Here is a 24,304-nt window from a genome sequence, read left to right on the forward strand (position 1 = left end):
AAAGGGGAATGACCTGTGAGGGAGAACCTCGATATGGGAGGAGAAGTAGTTTGTAACCATAGTTGACAACTGCTGTCTCCTGTCACTTGCAATCGATTCTGTATTAGCTGTCGTGTGCATGGGAGTTGAGAAATCAGACCACAACATTATCAGGAAACCCCTGTCTCCAATGCCAGTTCGGCTGTGTGCACCACGAGCACCTCTTCCATTTCGCGCACTGTGGCTCGTGGGAGAACCAGCTCCGCTGCTGTGTGCTGGGAATGCCTCAAACAACCTGTTTACCAGAGTTGCTTGTTTGTTAGCCAATATTAGCTCTAGGTTCTCCTGTGGCATGATGTTGTGTAATTTGCCTTTATAGCGTGGATCGAGGATGCTGGCCAACCAGTAGTCATCACCATTTTGGCAATGCGGGGGTCACTCTTTAGGATCCGCAAGGCATAGTCACACATGTGGGCCAATGTTCCAGGTGTCAATGCTGCACTGCCAGTGGTGGGTGGAGGAGCACTTTCTGGCAAATCCACATCCCTCCAATCACGCACAAACACTGCACCTGACCTTGGCACGTCCATATGTTCTCTTGCCCCCTGAGAAGCATTCTCCCCAAAATAATCATCCCCCTCATCCTCCTCCTCATCTTCCTCTTCTTCCTCCACCTCGTCCACGCCAATTCCCTGACCAGACAATGGCTGACTGTCATCAAGGCTTCTCTCCTCCTCTTCCTGTTGCTCCTCAGCTGCAGACGCCTGATCCTTGATGTGCGTCAAAATTTGGATGAGCAGACGCATAAGTGGGATGCTCATGCTTATGATAGCATCGTCTGCGCTTACCAGCCGTGTGCATTCTTCAAAACACTGAAGGACTTTACAGAGGTCTTTCAGCTTTGACCACTGCACACCAGACAATTCCATGTCTGCCCTCAAACTGCCTGCCCGTGTATCCTCCCACAAATGCCTTACAGCCTGCCTCTGTTCGCATGGCCTCTCAACCATGTGCATGGTGGAGTTCCATCTTGTAGCAACGTCTATGATTAGGTGGTACTTGGGGAGGTTGAGTGATTGCTGCAGCTTCTGCATACAACTGGAGTGGACGTTTGAGCGACTGATGTGCGAGCACAGTCTTCACACCTTATGGAGCAGGGCTGTTAACTCCGGATAATTATTTAGGAAGCACTGCACCACCAGGTTCAAGGTGTGAGCCAGGCAAGGTATGTGTGTGAGTTTTGAAAGGGCTATGACTACCACAAAATTCCGCCCATTATCACTGACTACCTTGCCTGGCTCAAGATGTAGACTGCCCAGCCATGACTCATGTGATTCAAGTAGTCGGCCAGTGTGTCTACTGTCGCCAAAAGACATCATTTTTAAAACAGCCTGCTGCCGCTTACCACTTGCTGTTCGATAGTGGGACACCTCGTGTGCAACACTGACAGCTGTGGATGGAGTTCTCTTGCGACTGCGCTCTGTCGACGAGCTTTCACTTCTGGAGGAGGAGGGTCGAACGCCTACAGCCAACTGTTTCCTATACCGTGGGATAGGCAGCACTGTTGCACCACCGCTGTCCCCTGTGGAGCCTGCATCCACCACATTAACCCAGTGAACAGTGATGGACACGTAACGGCCCTGGCCATGCCTACTGGTCCATGCATCTGTTGTGAGGTGCACCTTTCCACTCACTGATTGTTTTAGTGCATGGACAATGCGGTCTTTCACATGCCGGTGGAGGGCAGGGATGGCTTTTCGAGGAAAGAAGTGCCGACTGGGTAGGTCATAGCATGGGACAGAGTAGGCCAAACTGAAGGGCATCATCTCTAATGAGATCAGTTTGGCAATGTAGGCGTTCAAAGCCAGTGTATGCGGATGAGAGGATGAGTACTTTCTTGTCCTACTCAGAGTGCCTGGTAAGGTGAGCTGGACTTGAGAGCTGCATATGGGTGAAGTAGCATTGGACATGACGGACTGAGAAGGGGTTGGTGATGGTGAGGGTGTTGATGGCCTAGATTCAGTGCTTCCTCGCAAAAATATTGTGATTGCCTGAATAGTTTGGCCTAGCGACGACACCTCAACATTTCTTGATGATGGTGTGCTTATTGGTGGCCTTACAGTGGGGGAAGCGATGGAACATTGCCGGCTACCTTCAGTCGGAGCAGGTGCACATGTGCTACCTGAGCTTTTGCAGTCAGTCCACGGTTGCAAGTGCATGTTGGTTAAATGTCTAAGCATGCAACTGGTATTCAAATTTCTTAGATTTTTCCCTCTGCTAAAGTTCCTTCAGCACTTCTTACAGAGAACCTTTGCGTTATCAGTAGGATTTTGTTCAAAAAAGTGCCACACTGCACTCTTCCTACTATGGTACAAGTTTCTGGGGCTTGCACGCTGTGCTAATTTGACCATCTGGCCAAGCTGTCCTGCAATTCTTTTAGTTTTCTTGCCAAGTTTTTTGACAGCTACGGGCCTGCCTGATAACCGCTGCTGCTATGACGATGCCTGCTGCGGATCCTTCTCCTGTTCTGACCTATTGTCACCAGCACCCTCTTCCCCCAATGGATGCCAATCCAGGTCAACAACTGGGTGATCCATGACCTCATCTTCAATGTCATCTGCACCTTCCTCTGTACCTTCCTCTGTGTCACCTTGTAAGGTGGTATAGTATGCGGGAAGGGGCACCTGAGTTTCATCCGGCTCTGATTCGGGCTCATTAGACTGCTAGAGCAATGTAGTGCTGTGGGTGAATGTACCAGCAGATTCATCTAACAGTGGCTGTGCATCAGTGCACTTCATGTCAGATTCATCTTTGACTGGGGAATTCAGGATTTGACTTGATAACCCAGGAATGATATGTGAAAAGAGCTCCATGGAGTAATCTGAAGTATGGGCTGCCGTATCCTTCACTTTTAGTGGGGGTGAAGGAGACAAGGAAAGAGGTGGTTCCTGACCAGAAGCCTGCACTGACGACTCTGTGCTTGCAGTTTTTTTAACTTCAGAAGAGGAGGCAATAGAGCTGGAGGCTGATTTGACAATGTAAGCCAAAACCTGTTCCTGATGCTCCGGCTTTAAAAGTGGTTTACCTACTCCCAGAAAAGGGAAACTTAAAGGCCTTCTTGTGCCAGATGATGATGCAGGCTCAACACCTCCTGCCTTAGCAGCTATTGTGCTTTTGCCAGAACCAGCCGATGCACCACCACCACCATCAGTACCCTGTGCCCCCCCGCCCATGTCCGCAGCCTCTTCCACCAGACTTCATCATGTTTGGGAAAATGTACCAAAAATGCCAGCAGAGAAATGGTACTGTATGAGGAGCGTACAGCTGTGTAAGGTGTATGAAAAAAGTGAAATCTCCATATATATTTTGGGAGTCACAGACGCTCACTCAGTATGTATTTGACCGTAATCCAACAAGCAGATATACGGTACTGTATCAGAAGTGTACAGCTGTATACGTTGTTGGTGAAAATGTCAATCTCCATATATGTCTTTACGGAGTGTCTCACACACACACGCTGACTCTGTGTAGATGTGCACTGACCGTAATAAAAACAACAGATATCCGATGCTGTTTTTAATCGGACAGCAGTCAATACTGTGTATGGAGAAATGGAAATGTCCGTATATGTATTTACGGAGTGTCACACACACACGCTGACTCTAACGAGATTTGACCGTAATAACTAAGAACACCAGATATCCGATACTGTTTGAGAATCGGACAGCAGTCAATACGGTGTATGGAGAAATGGAAATATCCGTATATGTATTTACAGAGTGTCACACACACACGCTGACTCTGTAGATGTGACCGTAATAACTAAGAACACTAGATATCCGATACTGTTTGAGAATCTGACAGCAGTCAATATGGTGTATGGAGAAATGGAAAAGTCCGTATATGTATTTACGGAGTGTCACACACACGCGCTGACTCTGTGGAGATGTGACTGTAATAACTAAGAACACCAGATATCTGATACTGTTTGAGAATCGGACAGCAGTCAATACAGTGTATGGAGAAATGGAAATGTCCGTATATGTATTTACAGAGTGTCACACACACACACTGACTCTGGAGATGTGACTGTAATAACTAAGAACACCAGATATCTGATACTGATTGAGAATCGGACAGCAGTCAATACGGTGTATGGAGAAATGGAAATGTCCGTATATGTATTTACGTAGTGTCACACACACACACACTGACTCTGGAGATGTGACCGTAATAACTAAGAACACTAGATATCCGATACTGTTTGAGAATCTGACAGCAGTCAATACGGTGTATGGAGAAATGGAAAAGTCCGTATATGTATTTACGGAGTGTCACACACACGCGCTGACTCTGTGGAGATGTGACTGTAATAACTAAGAACACCAGATATCTGATACTGTTTGAGAATCGGACAGCAGTCAATACGGTGTATGGAGAAATGGAAATGTCCGTATATGTATTTACAGAGTGTCACACACACACGCTGACTCTGGAGATGTGACCGTAATAACTAAGAACACTAGATATCCAATACTGTTTGAGAATCGGACAGCAGTCAATACCGTGTATGGAGAAATGGAAATGTCCATATATGTATTTACAGAGTGTCACACACACACGCTAACTCTGGAGATGTGACCGTAATAACTAAGAACACTAGATATCCGATACTGTTTGAGAATCGGACAGCAGTCAATACCGTGTATGGAGAAATGGAAATGTCCGTATATGTATTTACGTAGTGTCACACACACACACGCTGACTCTGTGTAGATGTGACCATAATAAAAACACCAGATATCCGATACTGTTTGAGAATCGGACACCTCTATACGGTGTATGTATGGAAAAATGGTGATCTCCGTGTATTTTTTTACGGAGTCACACACATATAGCATGTATTTGTCCGTGATGCCAGCCGGTACATGGTAGTGTGTGAGGAGCGTACACCTCTATACGGTGTGTGAAAAAATTTACCCTCAGTATCTAGTAGATACTATGCAGAAAAAAATAAATAAATGGATTTTTGCTTTTAAAAAAGCAGTCTGCACAGCAGTGTGCATACAGCAATGCAGCTATCAGGGAGCCTTATAAGGCAGCCTAATAGCCAACAGAGCTGCTGCACACAAATATATCCTCCCCTGTCACTGCACACTATACAGTTGTGTTTTGCAGTGACATTCGCTATCAGCACAAGCAATTTTTTATACTTTTTCCCTGCCTTAACACTCTCCCTATTGAGAACGATCAGCAGCAACCTCTCCCTATGCTAAGATCGGCAGAAGTAAGATGGCGGTCGGCGGTCACGGCCTTTTATAGCTACTGTGACGTCACACAAAGCCAGCCAATCACTTGCATGCCCTTCTGTAACATGGTGGGGGCCGCTGCCGACATTATCGTGTTACCCACAGTGTGCGTCTTTCATGATTGGCTGAGAATAGGCGCTGGAAGGATTGTGGGAAACGTGACTTTGGCGCTCAAGTCGGCGACCTCATGGCTGACCTCACGCTATGGTCGGGTTTCGATCAGCGAAATCCGACTTTAGCAAAAGTCGGCGGATTCTGAATTTGGCCAACCCGTTTCGCTCAACTCTAATCATGAGTGCACAGCTCCAGCACCCGCACAATCGTCCATACAAATCGGTAGATAAACTTGTGGGAACAAACTGCAAAATAGGAGGAACCGGTACAATCCAATGTCCGGAACGGGGTAAAGAAAGTGGCCACTTAATTTTGCATTTGAAAATACATTTGTGATGTGGACATGATTTTTGTGGTTCTTACAACAATATAATTATAGGTTTTCCTCCTACATTTGTTGGTGCAGCCTTAGGCTGGAGTCACACACAAAGTCGAAAAATATGGACCGTATTGTACGGCCGAAATACGCATAAATGTTCTCCCCGAAATAGTGCTCCGTATGTCATCTGTTGTCAGGGTGTGGCCGCGTATTTTTCTCATGTAAGCATCCATATGTAAAACGGATGTGATCTGTATAGCGGTTTTTTCTCACAACCTTGCAAATTGGACATTTAACGGTTTTGAGGCCTGCACATAATTTAAATCATCAGCACCAACCCTATTTATTGCCTCAACATGAGGTGGCAGCCTCCAATCTGCCCATTTTGGTGCTGTGCTTGTGTTGGTGTCTTGGTGGTTGTTATCAAACATGTCAGACACACTTCAGTTCACCCCAACTGACCGCGTTCTGTTCAACTGGGTTTTGTCCCGGCGCTTTAGTCAGCCATACCCAGTGATTGTGGATCCGAGGAGGAGACGAATGTGGGTGCATCTGCATTTGAGACAATGCCTCAATAAAGGCCATTTTCACAGGCATTATGCAGCTCTGAGGACACATCCCGACAAGTTTTTCCTCTATTGTTGGATGACCGTTTCTTCCTTTGATGTTTTGTTGGAGACAGTGCGCCCAGGGATCACCTTTCAGGACGTCGGATGCACAAATGTATCTCTGCGGAGGAGCGGCTTCTCCTTACGTTATGGTATGTATTCCTCAGCTACAGAATGTATGTAGATGATTAGTTTCCAAAAGAATTCTCTTGCTCAGTAACACTTTTTTGGCCGAGTAACATTATGAATTGGTACCAAATATATGCTCTAAAAGTTAGAAGACTTTGATGTGTTAGTCCACATTACATAGCCGTGATACATGTGTATATGTATTGTTCGCCTAGCTTCTTACTTACACACTGTTCTGGTGATCTATATGTAATGTGTGCATCCTTTAGCATGTATTAATGTATATATTTTCTACATTTGTTTAATTGTACGTTCCTCACAACTGGCCTTTCCTATGCCGAACTCCATCTGGAGTTTTTGATTGGGCGATGGACAATATCTTGTATCGTTCGTGCTACATGTTCTGAAATCTGGTCCAGACTTCATCATCTGGTCATGCCAGAGCCCAAGATGGGAGACTGGTCGAGGATTGCCAGGGGATTTGAGTTGCACTGCCAATTCCCCAATTGTATTGGAGCTCTGGATGGGAAACACATCCGTGTGCGTAAGCCACCGAACTCAGGGTCACAATTCTATAATTATAAACAATATTTTTCTGTAGTTTTGTTATCTCTGGTTGACAGTATCTACAGGTTTATAATTGTAGACATTGGGGCTTATGGAAGAACTGGAGACTCTCGAGTCTTTAATTCTTCCATTATGGGTCAGCTGCTGCGCAATAACCAGTTGGATCTACCACCACCACGTCAGCTGCCAGGCTCAAATCAAGAAGTGGTGCCTTATGTCCTAGTGAGGGATGAAGCCTTCCAATTGACCAGGCATGTCATGAGGTAATACCCGCGCAGAAACCTTGACCACCAGAGCAGGATTTTTGATTTGCGCCTTTCACGTGCCCGAAGACTGGTGGAGTGCACCTTCGGCATTCTTTGTGCCAAATGGCGTGTCCTCCAGTCTGCCATTCAGCTGAGTGAAGCCAACATCAAAGAGGTCATCAAAGCCTGTGTGGTCCTCTATAACTTCACTAGACTGCATGATTGCTCCTCATCTGATGTGACTGAAGTTGTGGTGGACAACGGGGATAGGCCTAGGCCACATGTGCTCCCTTTATGGCATCCTCTCTCAGGACTCAAAGTACGTGATGTGTTCACCCAGTATTTTGTTTCACCTCATGGTGCTACTACCTGGCAAGATCAGGCTGTATCTATGTTCTTATGTGTGTGTATATAAATCTATTTTTTTTCTGTTCTATGATTTGTGTGTAAGGTTTATATGGGCTAAAGTTGACTTACTTATTCGAATGCCTAAAATAATTCAAGAAGAGGGCCAAAGTTGCATTTTCAAATTTTTTATAAATGCAAAAAATAACTTAGAATACTGTTGACCATATTTTGGTCATATGGCAGATATTGCCCTGGCTATTTAGCCTTTTCTGTATAGAGCATTATATTATTTGGACACCCAAATAGGTAACAAGAAAAAATAATTTTCTAACACAAAAACATAAACAACGTTTTGTTTTTAGAACTGTTGGTAGCTTGGCGGAGGTGATGGTGGGAGGCCTTCATCTCTTTGTTGGGGGTTGGGGTGCCCAGCTTGACCATCACCCTGTTGGGGTGGTTGTTCTTGGCCCTGTGGGAATATGTGGCCATGGTCATGAAGCTGCGCACCAAAGAGACCATAAGGATAATGGCGATTAAAATCCTGTGGCTGATTGTAGCCACATCCATCATACCCCCCAATATGACCATGTCGTCCAAGGTTGGCGCCAGCATCCAACACCGGGTCTGTACAAGTGGCCATATTGGACAGGTTGGTTATAGGCTGCCATTTGGCCCTGTTGTTGCCAAGGTTGGTTTGGGGGGATGGGTGGAGGTGTAGGCACACGTGCAGGCGGAACTTCAGATCCTAATTGAGCATGCACATCTGGTTGTCGGGCAAGGCGGAGACAGTTCCTGGTTGAGAGCTGCTACCTCTCAAGATACTCAAACAACTCACATGGCTCATTGGGGTGTGTGTATGCATCAATTAGGATCTGAATGGATCCTCACACACGTAGCCTCACCTCACGGTGTAGGGGGCGGAGGTACAGGGCCAGGTTTCAGGAATGTGACTCTTCACGCTCATCCTGGGCAGCCCTGGACAGGTAATTTAGGACACCTGTGTCTACATGCCTCCGGGTATCAGAGGCAGTGTTGTTTCTTCTCCGTCTCCCATGGCTGCCTACGGCTGCAGGCTGGGGGGACCCCTCAAGATGGCCAGTAGGGCTGCTGCTGTTGCCGGGGTCTTCTACGTTGCTGGCTGCTGATGGCTCTGCTGGTTCTGGACCAGGTCCAGAACCTGATGCTGGTCCTGGTGCTGGTGGAGCTTGGGGGTTGCAAAAACTCGGGTCAGAACATGGGCCAGCCACCTCTTCACATCCCCTGTCCGGGTCTATAATGGGCTCAGTATCTGACCCTGTCTCCCTCTCTGTGAGGTTGGACTGAGTTCTGCTAGGAAATGTCCAAAAAAAATGTAGCTCTGACCCTAAAAAGCATATGTGTCATGTGGTGTGATGTCTGTACTTACGGTCTGAGATCCATACTGGGTGCCAAAAATGACAAGTGGTCAAAATATATGTATTTCCGCTTGATCGGTACTGCTGCCCCACTCCTGGCCCTCTGCTGTCTTTCCCGCCGGTACTGGTCACGGATGCTGCGCCAGCGTCTCATCACATCCTTAACTGCAATGTGAAGGGAAAATGTTATTTAACCTTTGGGAAATTTGCCAAGCAACTTTCCTAACACTTCACATAGTCATGTGGCCTAGTAGGGGGGTGCTTTTAGCTAAACTTTTTGTTAGCAAACAGGGATACCTACATACACAGTATAGGATTGTAGGGGCTACTTTTCAAAATGCTCACTTCTGGCCTTTAAGCTGATTGGTAAAAAAGGCAATTACTTACGTATTTGTTGTTGCTTCTCACGTGGCCGTTGGGCAAAGTCTGGAAACATGTACACACAGATGCGCCTCCATGCCGCCTCTTTTCGTGCCCGGTCAGAATAATGGGCATCCCGTTGCTCCCAAAGTTCGGGCCTTTCCTGGACCAACACAATTAAGAGCTCCACATTAATGTGGCAAGACATGATGCTGTCCTCCATTGAGGCATACTTCCTGGATGTCTGGAGCGCTTTTTTAGCTAATTTGCATGTCTAAGCTTCCTGATGATGGATTGGCCCATTTCCTGTCACCAGGAGACGTCTGGCATATTTCTCGGAAGTCACATGTGTGGTCCATGTGTAATGCGTTTTTTTGCGCACCCATAGACTTGCATTGGCGTACTACGGTCGTAGTACGCTGAAATTTGCAGCATGCTGCGATTGGCTCGGCCCGTAAAAAATACGCGACAAAAATACGGCTGATGGGAGCTAACCCGTAGAGAATCATTGGTCCATGTGCAGTGCGTGTTTTTAACGCCTCTCACTCATCCGTATTCCTCTCTAATGTGACGCCGGCCTTACTCAAAGGCTGCACAGTTCTCCTTTTCTCACGGCCGCTGGGACATGAGTCCAAACCTGTTCACTAGCATCCTCCCATTGAAATAAAATATGTATAGGAAAGCTTTTTCGTTTGGAGCAAGTGATTTGTAACAAACACAGAAGAGCAAATTTTAGGTCACCACTATATTAGTACATACCTTCACATTGAATTACTGGAGGATTTTGTTTGGTGCAGTTTCCATCGAGTCCAGGAACAACTAAACAATCTAGTAATCTGGTCTCATTTCCAATGCACTGGATTTGATTTGTCCATATTGTTCCAGATCGTCTTGTATAGTTTAGTGATGGTGTCATTGCTTGTCCACAAGAAAGTTCTCTGCACATGACATTAGCTGCCTTTAGATCTGAATCAATCTCACAAACAGATTCCCAAGTGCCACCATGACGAACTTCTAACTGACCAGAACATTCACTAGGTCCATGTGCCAATCTGTAAGCTTTAGACCCTGTAGAAAAATGCCATCTTGAATATATTACTAATTTATTATATTTTGCATATTTTGGTTTAGCCTCATTAACGTAATAATTTCATTTATACATTTTTGAATAAAATTCATAGATCAGATATAATAAATAATAATACAAAAGTCAACACACTATGACCCCGAATTCATCAAGATTGGCATTTTTCATGGCAAAATCAATGAAGGGGCATTTTGGAGGCTGATTCCTTAACAGAAGCGTGCTTCAATCAGGAATATCTGTCAGGTGGCATTCGTGTTTCTGCACCTCCCCAGAAATCTTACTCCAGTCATTGACTGGAGTGAAAGTCCTGTTGGAAGGAAAGCCACAGCTCGTCATGAATTAGCATGACCTTGTCACCCCCATCCCACTCCAGCTCTAACCATTTTGCAGAGCATAGAGAAGCTATAGTGAAAATGGCAAAAGTTGCAATATTTTTGCCCAGCTCAGAGTTGCATAAAAATTTTGTACCTTTTCAAAGCTTTTTACACCAGGATTCTGACAAAGTAGCTTTGATGAATTGGAGCCATAGTGATGAAATCTTTTATGTAACTTAAAAGTTTGACACTATACTAATTTTTGAACGTCCCACTCTGTACCCATCATGCAAAAGACATTAGCTGCCTTTAGATCTGAATCAATCTCACAAACAGATTCCCAAGTGCCACCATGACGAACTTCTAACTGACCAGAACATTCACTAGGTCCATGTGCCAATCTGTAAGCTTTAGACCCTGTAGAAAAATGCCATCTTGAATATAATGTCAATAGTGAAAATGTCAATAGTGTAACCTAAAGGATTCCAGTAATTTGATGGATACCAACTGTTGTGGTAATTTGAATGTAAAATGTATTTATCAGACATTGATAATAAATTGTTAACCTGTATCAATGAAGAAAAGGTTGGTGAAGAGAAAGGTTTACCAAATGTAGACAATTTTCTACATCAGATAGCAAATAAAATGAGTAGATTTGTACAGTTTCAAATTCTAAATATGGTTTAGTTGCCCCTTTATAGAAAATCTGTGCAAAATAAAAAAAATACATATATTATTCTTCAAAAATGAAATGTTGTAAAGGTTACTGCTTTTGCTCAATAATTGCCCAATTTGAATGAAGTTCAAAAGCTTTTAATTTCAAATAATTGACATACTCCTATCTATTATGTAGTAAATCCAGGTGCCATTATTAGTGCAAGGATTTTGAGGAAATCTTTTAGACCTGTTATATTTCAAGAAAAAAACTTAACAACAAAGCAATTTACAAAAAATCGTAAGAAAATAATTATTCCTCTCGCTTTTCATCTCCACTTTCAATCCGTCATACTCTAAAAGTATAAAAGTATATGACCAGCTCCAATTTGAAGTTTCTGCTACATTTGTCATAACTAGTGTTGAGCATTGCGATACCGCAAATATCGGGTATCGGCCGATATTAGCGGTATTGGAATTCCGATACTGAGTTCCGATACTTTTAGCATATCGGATACCGGAATCGGAAGTTCCCATAATCCTATGAGCCAGTTTGTTTTGATTCAGCCAATGGGAATCTTCAGAAGTGTGGGCACATCCTGTTAGGCATGTAGGCATGTTAACTACTGGCATGGCTGTGATTGGCTGCTGAAATGATGTCATGATGCACTATAAAAGCCACCGCCGCCGCCATTTCTGGTCACTCTGCTGTGAATTCAGTTAGGGACAGGCTGCTGTTGAAGATTGTGAGGGACAGTTAGAGATAGCGATTGTCAAAATAATCTAGTGCTTTACCCAGGCTACATAATCAACCACTGTAGCTTTCTTTTGCCTAGTAGCGCTGTTCACAGCTGTCTGCAAGGGCTTTGTGAGTGCAGCTCACGCTGTGTAGTGTGTCCTTCAGCCACGTCTGGTTGTAGGCTGCCCAGCGTGCGTCACTGCCTCATACATATTTTTCTTTTATTGCTGCTTATTTTTCATAAATTCTATATAGTGTGCTTCCATCCGTATCCATATATGTTGGTTGCAAACACTATTAGTAGACAGCGGAGCCTCTCTGCAGCCTTTCAGTGCTAGTACCAAGTTATCTGCACTGTTCTTGACTGCCTGAGAGGTCTCTATTTGTGATTGCAGCTCACGTTGCAGTGTGTTCTGCAGGAACGTCTGGTTGTAGTCCGCTCAGCGTGCGCCACTGCCTCATACGTAGTCCTTTTTTTGATTTTTTGCAGCTCATTTTTCCTGATTTTTTTCTCCTATTTTAGTGTGCTTCCATCCGTATCCATCTATATTGGTTGGTTGCAAACACTATATAAGAGTAGATAGAGGAGCCTTTTTACTGGCTTGTGCCCTGCAGGCCCAGCCAGATTAGTATTACCCTATTTTTTGGAGCCTCGTCTATTGCATTGTAGGGTTGCTTCCTGCATTGTAATAGCTCCAAAAAGTTTGTGATACTATCCCTTTCACATCTGTCACATCCTTATTTTTTTTTTGAAAAAAAAGGAAAAAAAGTTCACCAAACACTCCACTTTACAGTTGTGTAGGTCACAGTATCTTATATTAAAGTGTAGTCCACACACTTTATAAAATTAGTGTTTCTTATACCTGTTAGCAGCTGTTCAGGAATAAGCACACTAAGCCCCCCTTTTTTACTTTTCTGCCTATCTTTATCAGTCTACCAAGATGAAGAAGGCAGGGAGTAAGGCAAGTGGTCGTGGGTGTGGAGTTGCAGCAGGGAGAGGACGTGGGGATTCTGTGCCTGCTGCGGGCACCAGTGACCCAGCATCCCCCAGTTTTACCAGGCAACAGTCCTTTATGCGCAGCTTTGTAGGACCTCACCGTACCCCACTTCTGCGTGACGAACAAATTGAAGCCGTTGTCGGATGGATGGCAGCGAACACATTGATGTCAATGACTTCCACATCCTCTCAGGGCCAGAGCACTGAAGAGCAACCATCTGTCTCTTCACCACCTGCCAAATTGCCCAGGCAGTCAGAGAGCCCAGTACAGGAGCCATCAAAGTCTCTACTTCTGTTCTCTGAATCTGTTGGCTTGGAAAGAGGGGGCCAGCCAAGCAGCATTCTAGAATGTGAAGAAGAGGGAGTATGCAGTGATGCGCAACTGCTTTGTCCCTCTGAATCTAAAGAGGCGGGTGGGCCAGTGCCTATGGTCAGCACACCTCAGTACACATCAGATTTCTGGTGCGTACGGTGCTGGCGAGACTACTCAGGGGAAGCAGGTGTTTGCAGAGGGGAGTGTAGATGATGAGGTCCTTGACCCATCATGGCGTGAGGAACAGGAAGGTGGTGGGAACAGCTCTGAGGAAGAGATTCCCCAAACGGCCAAAACCGGAGGGAGAGGGAAGGGGCAGACTTGGTTGCCTGTAGCCTCCACTTCGGCACCCGTTAGGAGCACTCCTCTTCCAAAACACAAAACGGGCGCTCCCTGGACTTGCAGTGCGTGGTCCTTTTTTGACACAGTTGCAGATGACATTTGCTTAGTCAAATGCAAGCTGTGTCAACAGAAAATCAAAAGAGGGAAAAGTGTCAGCAACCTCAATACCACAAATATGTGGAAACATGTGCGGGCCAAGCATGTGTTGGAATTACAAAGACACACTGAAGACCTAGGCCAACCTACAGCACCACCTACCACCTCTTCAGCTCGTGTTGGTGCCTCTTCCTCCAGCTCACACACAGCTGGTTCGGCTTCCTCGCAGGATCGCCATGGAAGAACTTCTAGCACTGTTGTCCAGAGATCCAGTGACATTCCACCCACAACACCACGTTCCCAGTCATCCTCACACTCCCAGGCCACTCTACAGCCATCGGTAGCACAGGTATGGGAGAAAAGGCGGCCATACTTGGCAAACCATCCCCGAGCACAGGCTCTGAATGCTGGCATTGCAAAACTACTGGCCCTTGAAATGCTGTCATTCAGGCTGGTGGAGAATGACACCTTCTGGAACTTCATGGCATTGGCAGTCCCACAATACACCATGCCCAGCCGCTTTTATTTCAGCAGGCAAGCCGTCCCTGCCCTGCAAAAGCATGTGGAGGGAAAAATAAAACATGCGCTACTAAACACCGTCAGTAGCAAGGTCCACCTGACCACCGATGCGTAGATCAGTAACCATGGACAGGGACGATACCTTTCTCTCACTGCCCATTGGGTCAATGTTGTGGAGCCGGGTACAGATCTGGAGAGTGGCGCTGTACATGTTCTGCCAACTCCAAGGATTGCAGGAATCCAGTCTGTACACATTGACTCATCCTCATACTCAAGTTCCTCAGAACCAGCGCAGCAGGAGCCTGTTACGACCGATATGAGCACAGCCATAGCCAAACGTCAACAGGCCGTACTGAAATTAATTTCTTTGGGGAATCGAAGCCACACAGCGCAGGAGCTCTGGAATGCCATCAAGCAGGAGAGCGACGTGTGGTTTGTGCCAGTGAATCTCCAGCCAAGCTTGGTAGTGTGTGACAGTGGCCGAAATCTGGTGGCAGCTCTGGGTCTAGGCAACCTCACTCACATACCTTGTCTGGCACATGTGCTCAACTTGGTCGTGCAGAGCTTTCTGAGGTACTATCCGGATCTTGATGCACTGCTGTACAAGGTCCGCATAGAGTGCGCTCACTTGCGGCGTTCCAGCATGGCAAGATCGCACATTGCAGCTCTGCAGCGCCGATTCCGCCTTCCGGAACATCGCATCATATGTGACCTCCCCGCCAGGTGGAATTCAACGTTACATATGTTGGAGCGGTTGTGTGAGCAGCAGGCAGCAGTAATGGAGTACCAGCTGCATCAGGCGCAAACAAGTCACACTGTGCGCCGGTCACACTTCAGCACCACAGAGTGGGCCACTATGAAGGACATCTGCCAAGTTTTGCGTGCCTTCGATGATTCCATGCTGATGGCGAGTGCAGATGATGCACTAGTCAGCATGACTGTCCCCCTTATCTGCCTGCTTCAAAAAACACTGCAAGCACTAAGGGACGAGGTTTTGGAAGAGGTGGAGGATGAGGAGTCACAAATGCCATCTGCTTCTGGACAGTCTGCGCAATGTGGTTCCTCACAAAGGCCTAGGCAGGGGACACTTTGTGAGGAGGATGAGCAGGAGTCAATGGAGGAGGAAGACATCTCTCCAGAGGAGGGAGGTACACAAGGCTCTAGTAGTCAGTATGTACAGCGATGATGGGGTGATGCAGAGCAGGCAGAGATGACGCCTCAAGCAGGGGACAGCGTTTCTTGGCCAGTTGGGAGTCTTCAACACATGGTTGATTTCATGCTGCAGTGACTGAGAAACGACCGCCGCATCACCCACATTCTCTACACAGCTGATTATTGGGTGTATACCCTCCTAGAGCCTCGCTACCGGGACAACTTACAAAGCCTCATAACACAGTTGAACCGGGAGCGTAAAATGAGGGAGTACCAAGACACACTGGTGCAGTCCATCATGTTCTCCATTCCACCCGAGAGCAGTGCTGCTAGTGCTTTTCAAAGCAGCTCTGTGCGTCGAGGCATTGGAGGAAGCTCTGCACAAAGAGGGAGCTGTTATGATGAGTCACCGAAGGAGGAAAAAACAAAATACTAGCTAAGTTCAGAAAAACCAGAGAAGTTGGCAGTAGAGTTGAGCGAAACGGGTCGAAAAATTTCAAAAGTCGCCGACTTTTGGCAAAGTCGGGTTTCATGAAACGAAACCCGACCCTAGGATGAGGTCGGCCACGAGGTCGGCGACTTACGCGCCAAAGTCGCGTTTCAAAAGTTTGTTTTGCGCTCTTTTTCAGCCAATCAGGATCCACGGACACTGTGGGCAACGTGATGACATAGGCAGGGGTCACCACCATCTTTCAGAAGGGCATGCAAGTGATTGGCTTGCTTTGGTGGGCGTCACAGGGGGTATAAAAGGGCGTGCACGCCGACCTCCATCTTACTTCTGCCGATCTCAGTATAGGGAGAGGTTGCTGATGATTCTGTAGGGAGAGCGTTAGGCAGGGAAGAAGACAAAAAAACTGCTTCTGCTGCTAGCGATTTGGCCTGCACAACACACCAGTCACTGTGTGTGCAGTGCAAGGGGAGGCTATATAGTGGTGTATCAGTGGTGATGGTTGTTGGGCTGCCTTCTAAGGCTTCCTGACATTCCTGCATTGCTGTTTACCCACTGCTCCACAAACTGCTTTTTTAAAAGCAATCCCAATTTTTTTTTTGTCCTGCTGAGAAGAAAAAAAAACTGCTTCTGCTGCTAGCGATTTGGCCTGCACAACACACCAGTCACTGTGTGTGCAGTGCAAGGGGAGGCTATATTGTGGTGTATCTGTGGTGTTGGTTGTTGGGCTGCCTTTTAAGGCTTCCTGACAGGCTGGCATTGCTGTTTACCCACTGCTCTGCAAACTGCTTTTTTAAAAGCAATCCAATCTCCCTTATCCTCTAGTCACTTTTGTCACAGCTGTGCCATCGAGCCTGTGACATAGCGCTCAGATATCAGTGGGCCTCACACAATCCAAAAGTGTCCAGTGTCCACAAGTGTCTGCAGAAATTCAAAATCTCCCTTATCCTCTCTTCACTTTTGTCACAGCTGTGCCATCGAGCCTGTGACATAGCGCTCAGATATCAGTGGGCCTCACACAATCCAAAAGTGTCCAGTGTCCACAAGTGTCTGCAGAAATTCAAAATCTCCCTTATCCTCTCGTCACTTTTGTCACAGCTGTGCCATCGGGCCTGTAACATAGCGCTCAGATATCAGTGGGCCTCACACAATCCAAAAGTCTCCAGTGTCCACAAGTGTCTGCAGAAATTCAAAATCTCCCTTATCCTCTCGTCACTTTTGTCACAGCTGTGCCATCGAGCCTGTGACATAGCGCTCAGATATCAGTGGCCCTCACACAATCCAAAAGTGTCCAGTGTCCACAAGTGTCTGCAGAAATTCAAAATCTCCCTTATCCTCTCGTCACTTTTGTCACAGCTGTGCCATCGAGCCTGTCACATAGCGCTCAGATATCAGTGGGCCTCACACAATCCAAAAGTGTCCAGTGTCCACAAGTGTCTGCAGAAATTCAAAATCTCCCTTATCCTCTCGTCACTTTTGTCACAGCTGTGCCATCGAGCCTGTCACATAGCGCTCAGATATCAGTGGGCCTCACACAATCCAAAAGTGTCCAGTGTCCATAAGTGTCTGCAGAAATTCAAAATCTCCCTTATACTCTAGTCACTTTGGTCACAGCTGTGCCATCGAGCCTGTCAAATAGCCCTCAGATATTGATTGGGCCTCACACAATCCAAAAGTGTCCAGTGTCCACAAGTGTGTGCAGAAATTCAAAATCTCCCTTATCCTCTCGTCCCCTTTCTCACAGCTGTGCCATCGAGCCTGTGACATAGCGCTCAGATATCAGTGGGCCTCACACAATCCAAAAGTGTCCAGTGTCCACAAGTGTGTGCAGAAATTCAAAATCTCCCTTATCATCTAGTCACTTTGGTCACAGATGTGCCATCGAGTCTGTCACATAGCGCTCAGATAATCATTGGGCCTCACGCAATCCAAAAGTGTCCAGTGTCCACAAGTGTGTGCAGAAATTCAAAATCTCCTTTATCCTCTAGTCACGTTGGTCACAGCTGTGCCATCGAGCCTGTCACATAGCGCTCAGATATTCATTGGGCCTCACACAATCCAAAAGTGTCCAGTGTCCACAAGTGTCTGCAGAAATTCAAAATCTCCCTTATCCTCTAGTCACTTTGGTCACAGCTGTGCCATCGAGCCTGTCACATAGAGCTCAGATATTCATTGGGCCTCACACAATCCAAAAGTGTCCAGTGTCCACAAGTGTGTGCAGAAATTCAAAATCTCCCTTATCCTCTCGTCACTTTTGTCACAGCTGTGCCATCGAGCCTGTGACATAGCGCTCAGATATCAGTGGGGCTCACACAATCCAAAAGTGTCCAGTGTCCACAAGTGTCTGCAGAAATTCAAAATCTCCCTTATCCTCTAGTCACTTTGGTTACAGCTGTGCCATCGAGCCTGTCACATAGCGCTCAGATATCAGTGGCCCTCACACAATCCAAAAGTGTCCAGTGTCCACAAGTGTCTGCAGAAATTCAAAATCTCCCTTATCCTCTCGTCACTTTTGTCACAGCTGTGCCATCGAGCCTGTCACATAGCGCTCAGATATCAGTGGGCCTCACACAATCCAAAAGTGTCCAGTGTCCATAAGTGTCTGCAGAAATTCAAAATCTCCCTTATACTCTAGTCACTTTGGTCACAGCTGTGCCATTGAGCCTGTCAAATAGCGCTCAGATATTGATTGGGCCTCACACAATCCAAAAGTGTCCAGTGTCCAGAAGTGTGTGCAGAAATTCAAAATCTCCCTTATCCTCTCATCCCCTTTCTCACAGCTGTGCCATCGAGCCTGTGACATAGTGCTCAGATATCAGTGGGCCTCACACAATCCAAAAGTGTCCAGTGTCCACAAGTGTGTGCAGAAATTCAAAATCTCCCTTATCCTCTCGTCACTTTTGTCACAGCTGTGCCATCAAGCCTGTCACATAGCGCTCAGATATTCATTGGGCCTCACACAATCCAAAAATGTCCAGTGTCCACAAGTGTGTGCAGAAATTCAAAATCTCCTTTATCCTCTAGTCACTTTGGTCACAGCTGTGCCATCGAGCCTGTCACATAGCGCTCAGATATCAGTGGGCCTCACACAATCCAAAAGTGTCAAGAGTCCACAAGTGTCTGCAGAAATTCAAAATCTCCCTTATCCTCTAGTCACTTTGGTCACAGCTGTGCCATCGAGCCTGTCACATAGCGCTCAGATATTCATTGGCCTCACACAATCCAAAAGTGTCCAGTGTCCACAAGTGTGTGCAGAAATTCAAAATCTCCCTTATCCTCTCGTCACTTTTGTCACAGCTGTGCCATCGAGCCTGTCACATAGCGCTCAGATATCAGTGGGCCTCACACAATCCAAAAGTGTCCAGTGTCCACAAGTGTCTGCAGAAATTCAAAATCTCCCTTATCCTCTCGTCACTTTTGTCACAGCTGTGCCATCGAGCCTGTCACATAGCGCTCAGATATCAGTGGGCCTCACACAATCCAAAAGTGTCCAGTGTCCATAAGTGTCTGCAGAAATTCAAAATCTCCCTTATACTCTAGTCACTTTGGTCACAGCTGTGCCATCGAGCCTGTCAAATAGCCCTCAGATATTGATTGGGCCTCACACAATCCAAAAGTGTCCAGTGTCCACAAGTGTGTGCAGAAATTCAAAATCTCCCTTATCCTCTCGTCCCCTTTCTCACAGCTGTGCCATCGAGCCTGTGACATAGCGCTCAGATATCAGTGGGCCTCACACAATCCAAAAGTGTCCAGTGTCCACAAGTGTGTGCAGAAATTCAAAATCTCCCTTATCCTCTCGTCACTTTTGTCACAGCTGTGCCATCAAGCCTGTCACATAGCGCTCAGATATTCATTGGGCCTCACACAATCCAAAAGTGTCCAGTGTCCACAAGTGTGTGCAGAAATTCAAAATCTCCTTTATCCTCTAGTCACTTTGGTCACAGCTGTGCCATCGAGCCTGTCACATAGCGCTCAGATATCAGTGGGCCTCACACAATCCAAAAGTGTCCAGTGTCCACAAGTGTCTGCAGAAATTCAAAATCTCCCTTATCCTCTAGTCACTTTGGTCACAGCTGTGCCATAGAGCCTGTCACATAGCGCTCAGATATTCATTGGCCTCACACAATCCAAAAGTGTCCAGTGTCCACAAGTGTGTGCAGAAATTCAAAATCTCCCTTATCCTCTCGTCACTTTTGTCACAGCTGTGCCATCGAGCCTGTCACATAGCGCTCAGATATCAGTGGGCCTCACACAATCCAAAAGTGTCCAGTGTCCACAAGTGTCTGCAGAAATTCAAAATCTCCCTTATCCTCTCGTCACTTTTGTCACAGCTGTGCCATCGAGCCTGTCACATAGCGCTCAGATATTCATTGGGCCTCACACAATCCAAAAGTGTCCAGTGTCCACAAGTGTGTGCAGAAATTCAAAATCTCCTTTATCCTCTAGTCACTTTGGTCACAGCTGTGCCATCGAGCCTGTCACATAGCGCTCAGATATTCATTGGGCCTCACACAATCCAAAAGTGTCCAGTGTCCACAAGTGTGTGCAGAAATTCAAAATCTCCCTTATGCTCTCCTCACTTTTGTCACAGCTGTGCCATCGAGCCTGTCACATAGCGCTCAGATATCAGTGGCCCTCACACAATCCAAAAGTGTCCAGTGTCCACAAGTGTCTGCAGAAATTCAAAATCTCCCTTATCCTCTCGTCACTTTTGTCACAGCTGTGCCATCGAGCCTGTGACATATCGCTCAGATATCAGTGGCCCTCACACAATCCAAAAGTGTCCAGTGTCCATAAGTGTCAGCAGAAATTCAAAATCCCCCCTGTCCTATCGACACCTTCTATCTTGTTTTACATTACTATATAGTTTGTTGGATTTTGTCTACATTTCTACCAAAAATGAGGAAGGCTGGTGGAAGAGGCCGTGGAATTGGGCGGGGGTTGGCAGCTGGTAATGATGGTGTTGGTGGTGGATCTGATGGTAGTGGCAAGAGCAAAATAGGACCGAATGCAGGAGGTGTTGAGCCTGCGTCATCGTCTGGCTACATAAGGCCTCGAATGCTTAGTTTTCTAGGAGTTGGCAAACCGCTTTTAAAGCCAGAGCATCAGGAAAAAGTTTTGTCTTACATTGCTGACTCAGGCTCCAGCTCTATCGCCTCCTCTTCTTCAGTTGTAAGAAGTAAAAGCACTGAGTCGTCATTGGAGGCTCATGTTCATGAACCACACCTTTCCTTGTGTCCTTCACCCCAACCAAGATTGAAGGATGACGCAGGCCATACTACTGATTACTCCATGGAGCTGTTTTCACATACCATGCCTGGATTATCAAGTGAAATGGTGAATTACCCAGGCCAAGATGAATCTGACATGGAGTGCACTGATGCACAGCCGCTGATGGATGATTCTGCTGGTACATTCCCTCAGAGCACTACATTGTCCTCGCAGTGTACAGAGCCAGATTCTGACCCTGATGAGACTCAGGTGCCCCTTCCCGCACACTATACCACCATACACGGTGACACAGAGGAAGGTGCACATGACATAGAAGAGGAGGTAATGGATGACCCAGTTGTTGACCCAGATTGGCATCCATTGGGGGAAGAGGGTGCTGCTTCCAATAGCTCAGATGAGGAGCATCCACAGCAGACATCGACATCGCAACAGCTGTTATCTGGCAGGCCCGGAGCACTCCAAAGACAGGTTCCAAACATCAAAAGAGTTGCTGGACAGCTTGTCCAGAGGGTCAAAAGATCACAGCGTGCTAGGCCGCAAAATGTCTGCCAAAGTAGGAAGAGTGCAGTGTGGCACTTTTTTGAACAAAATCCTCATGATCAGGCCAAGGTTATCTGTAAGAAGTGCGCAAAGACCTTTAGCCGAGGGAAAAATCTGAAAAATTTGAATACCAGTTGCATGCTTAGACATTTAACCAGCATGCACTTGCAAGCGTGGACACAACACCAAACCTCAAGTGCCACATGTGCAACTGATCACGAAGGTAGTCAGCAACGCTACATTGTTTCCCCCACTGTAAGCCCACCGGTTAGCACAGCAGCAAATGTTGAGGTGTCGTTGCAAGGTCACAGCAGTCAGGGAATCCCACTGTTATATCAACGAAAGACTGATTCTAGGCCATCAGAAAGAACACCAACTCCATCACCATCATCAACCCTCTCTCAGTCCGCCCTGTCCACCGCTACTTCCACCATATGCAGCTCTCAAGTCCAGCTCACCCTCGAAGACACTATGAGTAGGTCAAGAAAGTACTCAGTCTCTCATCCGCGTACACTGGGTTTGAACGCCCACATTGCCAAACTAATCTCGTTTGAGATGATGCCCTTTCGGTTGGTGGAAAGCACAGCTTTCCGCGAACTCATGGCCTATACAGTACCACGCTATGACCTACCCAGTCGCCACTTCTTCTCTCGCAAAGCCATCCCAGCCCTCCACCATCATGTGAAAGACTGCATTGTCCATGCACTCAAGCAGTCAGTGAGCGGAAAGGTGCACCTCACAACTGATGCATGGTCCAGTCGGCATGGCCAGGGCCGTTACGTGTCCATCACTGCGCACTGGGTTAATGTGGTGGATGCAGGGTCCACAGGGGACAGCGGTGGTGGGACAGTGCTGCCTAGCCCACGGTATAGGAAACAGTTGGCTGTAGGCGTTCGACCCTCCTCCTCCTCCTCCTCCAGAAGCGAAAGCTCGTCCACAGAGCGCAGTCGTACGAGCACTCCATCTGCAGCTGCCACTGTTGCACACGATGTGTCCCCCTATCGAGCAGCTAATGGAAAGCGTCAGCAGACTGTGTTGCAGATGATGTGTTTGGGCAACAGACACACCGCCGAGGTGCTGGCCGAGTACTTAAAGCGACAAACTGAGTCATGGCTGGGCAGTGTACATCTTGAGGCAGGCAAGGTAGTTAGTGATAACGGCCGTAATTTTGTGGCAGCCATAGCCCTTTCAAAACTCAGCCATATACCTTGCTTGGCTCACACCTTGAACCTGGTGGTGCAGTGTTCCTCAAAAATTATCCGGAGTTAACAGCCCTGCTCCAGAAGGTGCGAAGACTGTGCGCGCACATCCGCCGGTCGCCTGTACACTCCGTTCGTATGCAGAAGCTGCAGCAATTGCTCCACCTTCCCAACCACCGCCTCATTATCGACATTGCAACAAGGTGGAACTCCACCCTGCACATGGTGGAGCGGCTGTGCGAGCAGAGGCAGGCCATAATGCATTTGTGGGAGGATACACGGCCAGGCACTTTGAGAGCAGACTTGGAGTTGACAGACAGGTGTGCAGTGGTCGAAGCTGAAAGACCTCTGTAAAGTCCTTCAGTGTTTTGAGGAATGCACATGGCTGGTAAGCGCAGACGACGCCATCCTAAGCATGAGCATCACACTTATGCTTCTGCTCATGCAAACTTTGACGCACCTTAAGGAGCAGGCGTCTGCAGCCAATGTTGATGAGGAGGAAGAGGAGGAGGGAATCCTTGATGACATTCAGCCATTGTCTGCTCAGGGACCTCTCCTGGACGAGGTGGAGGAAGAAGAGGAGGAGGAGGAGGATGATGGGGATGATTACTTAGGGGAGGAGGATGCATCTCGTGGGGCAAGTGAAAATGTTGGCGTGGCAAGGTCTGGTACAGGGTTTGTGCGTGACTGGAGGGATGTAGATTTGCCAGAAAGTGCTCCTCCAACCAGCACTCGCAGTGCATCATTGACACCGGGAACATTGGCCCACATGTCAGATTATGCCTTGCAGATCCTAAAAAGGGACCCACGCATTGCCAAAATGATGAACGATGACGACTACTGGTTGGCCAGCATCCTGGATCCACGCTATAAAGGCAAATTACAAAACATCATGCCACAGGAGAACCTTGACCTAATATTGGCTAATAAACAAGCAACTCTGGTAAATCGGTTGCTTGAGGCATTCCCAGCACACAGCAGCGGTGATGGTTCTCACACGAGCCGTACGGGCCGGGGGCAGCTTGGCAGAGGTGTTCGTGGTGCACACAGCAGAAGTGGCGTTGGAGACAGGGGTTTAATGACAATGTTGTGGTCTGATTTTTCAAATACCGCTCACACAACTGGTAATACTGCATCGATGGAAAGTGACAGGAGACAGCAGTTGTCAACTATGGTTACAAACTACTTTTCCTCCCATATCGATGTTCTCCCACACAGGTCATTCCCCTTTGACTATTGGGCCGCTAAACTGGACACCTGGCCTGAATTGGCCCAATATGCCTTACAGGAGCTCGCTTGC

General features: G+C 47.0%; 1 protein-coding gene across 1 annotated transcript in view; it reads right to left on the reverse strand.

Moving 5' to 3' along the window:
- LOC141082678 (scavenger receptor cysteine-rich type 1 protein M130-like) overlaps window positions 1-24,304 on the reverse strand; it is a 337,718-nt gene that overhangs the window by 41,744 nt on the left and 271,670 nt on the right. The window contains exons 6-7 of the mRNA XM_073566626.1: window positions 11,056-11,190; window positions 10,132-10,440 (exon numbers count right to left, since the gene is read on the reverse strand). Coding sequence (XP_073422727.1) covers window positions 10,132-10,440; window positions 11,056-11,190 — 444 coding nt within the window. The remainder of the gene's footprint in view (window positions 1-10,131; window positions 10,441-11,055; window positions 11,191-24,304) is intronic.

Source organism: Dendrobates tinctorius, unplaced genomic scaffold (assembly GCF_039654945.1).
Source record: "Dendrobates tinctorius isolate UK_male_01 unplaced genomic scaffold, ASM3965494v1 ptg000019l, whole genome shotgun sequence".
Taxonomy (NCBI): Eukaryota; Metazoa; Chordata; class Amphibia; order Anura; family Dendrobatidae; genus Dendrobates; species Dendrobates tinctorius.